General features: G+C 51.9%; 1 protein-coding gene across 1 annotated transcript in view; it reads right to left on the bottom strand.

Annotated features, from left to right (window-relative positions):
- Positions 1–586: 586 nt before the first annotated feature.
- Arrdc3 (arrestin domain containing 3) overlaps positions 587–5,405 on the bottom strand; it is a gene marked incomplete at its 5' end in the record, with an annotated part of 12,019 nt that continues 7,200 nt past the window's right edge. Inside the window, 3 exon segments of the mRNA XM_013513045.1 lie at positions 587–2,654; positions 4,423–4,577; positions 4,848–5,010. Coding sequence (XP_013368499.1) covers positions 2,601–2,654; positions 4,423–4,577; positions 4,848–5,010 — 372 coding nt within the window.

The raw sequence follows: 5,405 nt of genomic DNA, 5'->3' as shown, positions 1-5,405 counted from the left end.
GCCTCAAACTCGCAGCAATCCTCGTGCCTCAGCCTCCCAAGTGCTGGGATGACAATGGCAACCAGATGTTTTCAAAACTTAGAAGAAATTAATGCACATTTTTCAAGATGAATTTAAAATATAATTCCTTACTAGAAATTAGACACACCATACATAGGAGGGGGAAACTGGTTGTCTAAAATTAAAACTTGGCTCATATTTAAGGAATGACTTTGTTCTTTTTGAGACAGGGTCTCATTGTGCACTTCAGGCTAGCCTTGAGTTCACTTTGTAGCCCAGGCTGGTCTCAAACTCACGATGATCCTCCTGCCTCAGCCTCCTGCGTGCTGGAATTACAGGGGTGCACCATCACGCCCAGCTAGGACTGGTTTATATACCCCTAACTTACAAACTTCCTATGAATGTGTCCATAACCTAAGTTAGGACAACAATTACTAGTGTTCACAATCCCTGTCCTTTAAGTCCTCAGTAATCTTTTTAGGGTATATTTAGAAATAACTCTGGTTTGGTTTAACTGTAGTATCAACAGTGTTTCCAGGTGTGGCAAATTACTAATAAGATCATAGTTTAAATAAATCTCCAGTTATACAAAAAAGAAAAAAAAAACACTTTATTTTCCACAAGGAAGAGCAATAGGAAAAATTAAATCATTTCCCACATATTGTTTTCTTAAAACAGCCTACAAGGACATACATGTTCAGCACCAAATTAAAAAAAAACGAACAGAAAATTACAAACAGCCATAGAATATAATCTATAAAGCAGACATTCAATATTGCACTTTGTTTTGCTAACATTTTGGATTTGACTTTTCCTAATTGAAAAATCAGGAAACTGTGAATATGGAATACAACTGTGAACCTCACCCTTGTATCCGGAATTGACCAATATTTAGAAAAAGTAATGCCTCTCAGTGAGTAAAGAAACACTTTAATGGGGAAAATAAAACTTTATTTGATAAAGTTTTCTAACTGTTGCTTTGGACCAGAGCGGGCGCACTGTGGTGTTCTTGCTCCGCCCTGCGCAGCGCCCCACGCCGTGCAGGTGACCGCAGTTCCCTTCGGTCGGAGAGGACACAAAGGGGGTCCTGGCAGGCCCCACCCAAGCAGAAACCCCCAAATGCCCTGTGTGCACGGAATCCCACTAGCTTCTCCTGAGGGGCACATTCACAAAGTGATTTAAGGGTACAGAAACAGTCCCCCCATCCTCCTCCACACACGGCTGCTGGAGGCACCCAGCCCTCCCCAAATCGCCTAAAACGCGACCCATCCCCGCCCCGGGCCCGTCAGCAGTCGGCGAACATGAGCTGTCGTGTTTCCTGGAAGGCCACTTGGAGAAAGCCTGCTCTGCAGGAGGCGGTGGACAGTCACGTCGGGCCGGCTGGGCTCACAGGGTGCCCAGGATGCTGGTCTGAGGTGAGACACTGGCTGAGCCCTTCTTACGCCAGGACAAGTCCACGTGGTCCCTCAGTGACTGCAGGTTTCGGGTTTCTTGAGTGCTGGTAAGTTTCCACCCCACCGCCAATAACTGTCCGTCACCAGTGTCACCACCTTAGTACCTCATCACTCTGTTCACAGAAGGGTGGCTTCACATCTTTAGCAACTTGTTCTTTAAATGATGAAAAAACAATTTTCATAAACAAAAAAATATGCGACCATGGCCCAGCAGACACTGTAGTGGCCGGGATTCGCACTCCTGGAGGTGACCCAGGCAGGCGGCCCAGGGCCCACCCCGCCCAAAAGGGCACCTCGGTCCCCAGGAGGTGACACATCGTCCCTCCTTCCCTCCTGAGCGACTGGTCTTGCACCATGGACACCTGCAGCTGCCTCCGCCTTGCCCGCTGCTCCCCAGGGCACAGGGCCACCTGGTGGGGTGTCACTTCTGTGTACGTCCCATTTCCAAATTTCCCACTCCGAAAAGCCAACCAAATCAACAACAGGAAAAAAACGAAACCACCCAGAACTCAACAGTGCAAGGAAACACAGCGCATTCCGACGTTTGGCAAGTGACGCGTTCACCTGAGATAAGTGACTCGGGCAGGTGGTGACACACTGCTCGCTGTGAAGTAGGAAGGCAACACACCGTGGACGGGGACCGAGGGGGCGCCCGCGGCCAATCTGTCCCCTCTGCTCCCCAGTCACCACCCGAGCCGGCGTGGCGCCCCTGGCTGCCCACGACGCTGGGGGTGACATGGCCGCTCGTGGTGACCTGTGCGTGCTCGGAGAGGCCAGGCCGCATCCGTAAGCCCGGTGTCAGCACATGTCCAGGTCCTGCAGAGCTCCGTCCCTTGTGCGGACACAGAAGCACGCCGGAGTCCAGCGGAATGGGAACAAAGCTGTAGTGACATCGAACCGCACAAGGTAAGCATCGCGTGTGCAAAATTCAACTCAAAGAAGGCGGTGTCTGCCCGGACGGACGACGGGGCCTGGCCTGCCGGTGGCAGCAGTCCCCGGTGTTGCGGTGGCCAAGCCAAGAGTGGCCACTGCACGTCGTGCCTCCAGGCTCCAGGCACAGTCACTCCGCCATCGTGTCTCCAAGGCCTCCTGTCCTCATCCTCACCGAAGGCCGCAGTTCGGAACCGCACCGGTGGCCGGCGCCCTTCAGCGGGACGGGCACGAGGGCCTGTCGTCTGCCTGCTCCGGGTTCGGGTCCACCTGCAGGCGAGAACGTGCAGTGTCACCACGGGGCCCAGCTGGGCATCGGCCCCAGCCCAGGGTGACCACAGGGTCCCAGCTCCTCATGGCACCTGTGCGGCCTGAGGGGGGGGATGGCCCGACTGGCAGGGGACAGCCGTGAGGGTCACTAGAGGCTGATGGGCATGGGAGCCCACCCCGTGCATGTGAGGGACGTGCCACACCTTCCGGGGGCTCACCGTCCCCTGGCGTGGCCTGGCACTAAGACTGGGACACAGGAAAACACTTTCCCAGCAAGAGTCCCGTTCCTGCAGACCCGCTCCCCCCAGGCTTGGGGCCGAGAAGCCCTGTGACGGGGGCCCTGAGAGGCGCGGTGACTCGGGGTGGCCCTGCGCACTGGCCCCTCGCCGCAAGTGCGTGAGTCTCTCCCTAAAAACCCCAAGTGCCAGGGAAAAAAGTTTGGAAGGGAAAAGGAAACCTACTGAACCTGAACCTACTTTATGTCGTAAGAACCTTAAATGATCTAAGTTCACTCTGAAAGAGGGGAACAGGACGTTACAGCGGCAGTGCAGTGAAGTGAGTGTGGACTGCCCTCTCCACGCTCCCTGGAGTGCTGGGAAGCCCAACCAGGTGCCACCGGAGGACTGAAGCAAACAAGTGCTGGGCGTGGTGCGCACGCTGTTACCCCAGCACTGGGGGGGGGGGGCTAGGGCAGGAGGATCGCCTCAAGTTCCAGGCCAGTTTGCACTGCACAGCGAGTTCAAGGCCAACCTGGACTGCATACAGAGACCTTCCCTCAAAAAAAAAACAAAAAAAACAAAAAAAACAAACAACCCCAGCAACTTGAAGAGTAAAAGCAATTCCCTTCCTCCTGCTAACTTCACTATGAAGTATTATAATGTTTTATTGTAAAACAGTGGAGTAAACCACATCAACCCACAGAACAGGCTAGTATCTGTCACTTGCAAAATCATCTTGCGTTAGGCCAACTTCAAAAGTTTCCAAACAGCGTACCATGGCCTTGGGTCTCTGCAGAAACCCGAAACTGCTACGTCGCCCACTCCTGTATTTGCTGTCTCCGGGCACGAACGAGGCCTGCTCGCTGCTGATTCCCGTCAGGTGCTCTGCAAATGAGCAGGCTTCTAGGCGTCGCTGACTAAAGATTCTGTTCTAAGCTTTATTTTTACACTAGCCTGTGAGCTTCTCCCAAGTAAGCAGGCAAAGCTCCTCCTGGAGGCATTCAGCTGCCATCGGTGAGAGGAATAAAAGCAGCCCAACAGCGCAGGAATGTTGCTTAAGAAGTTATCTGGAAATCTGCTATTTTCCCTGATGAGTAACAACCTTACAATATACAAAAATTAAATTGGAAAAAAGATTCCAAGGTAAGCTCTAGAGGTTCAATCAACGCTTGCAAAAATGCTAGCTTTTTCACTGATGCTTGAAAATAAAAAACTGTTTCTTAGAAAAATAAAAATAACTCAAAATGAAGTTAGACCGTTGCTTTACTTCTACAGTGATCAGTGAACAGCCTTACTTCTCTGTCCAGCTGAGTAGCTCCAACAACCCTACATGAAACCTGCACACGGCTGTATGCTACTTCCTTCACTTCGCTATTTGAGGCAGGGTCAGGCAGCCCTTGAACTCCTGCCCAGGGCTGGGATCACAGGTGTGCGCTACCACGCCCAGCTTAGGGCTTCTGCTATGCTCGGGACAGTGAAGGCCTTCCTGCATCTTTACAAAGCCTGCAATGCCATGTTCCAAGGCGGCCAGCTGCCGGATCGCTGCTCACCTCTGAGTAGAGTGGAGGGGGCAGGAACCGGAACTCCTGAATGTAGGCGAGCAGCGGCCCCTGCAGTGCGCGCTCGAAGTCATCGCAAGCGCCGCTGGGCGCGAGGTTGCTCCGCCTCTGCTCCTCCGACACCACTTCTGCATAGCTGGGCGGCGCTGAGGGAACAAGATTCACGCAATTCGAACAGCACGTTCTTATGCATGTCAAGATACACAGAATAGTCAGTATTAAAAAAAGAGGTCAAGGCAAACAGTAGTTACTTGCGGGGTGACTTACACTAGGGAGACACAACCCTAAACTAACACGAAGGCATGTCTGTTCTACGTAGGCAGAGAAAGCTAGCTAGGGTTGTCAGGTATCACATGTAAGCTGAAGTTCTCAATAAACAGGGCCCCGGCGCAGATTAGACGTGAGTGGCAAGTTACCTTCAGGTCTCTCGGGGAGGGACAGGCTGAGCCAGTTCGTGTTCACGCTGCACTGACTGCTCACGCTGGATGTTCTGCTGCCGAATGGGTGCAGGGGGATGGTGCCGATGACCAGCGGCAAGTTCAGAAATAAGTCCATCGCCCCTGGGATGTCCACGTACACCTGCACGCAGGGAGACACACTTGGGTCAGAGGCAACCAGGATCTCCCCTCTTCTATTACAAAAAAAAAAATTATTTGTTTTCTGAAACAGGGTCTATGAAGTTTAGGTTCTCTGAACTCACTATGGCAGCCCAGGCTGGCTTTTACTCATGGCAACCCTCCTGCCTCAGCTTCCCCAGTGGAGAATTACAGGCATGTACCTTCATGGCTAGAAATTCTGGCTAGAATTTCTGTCGTAAAAACAACCCACCTTCCATGTTCATTGGTCCCTATTTGTGTTATGCGTCTCCTTATGTACACTCATGTCCAGCGTTGAATACTATGCTTGTACATAAGGTAAATTAGTTTTTTTTTTTTTTTTTTTGGTTTTTCTCCGGTACCGGGAACCGAACTCTC

Source organism: Chinchilla lanigera, unplaced genomic scaffold (genome assembly GCF_000276665.1).
Source record: "Chinchilla lanigera isolate Chin_1 unplaced genomic scaffold, ChiLan1.0 scaffold00017, whole genome shotgun sequence".
Taxonomy (NCBI): domain Eukaryota; kingdom Metazoa; phylum Chordata; class Mammalia; order Rodentia; family Chinchillidae; genus Chinchilla; species Chinchilla lanigera.
The sequence above is the reverse complement of the archived record's forward strand: the minus strand, read 5'-3'. Positions and strand labels throughout refer to the sequence as shown.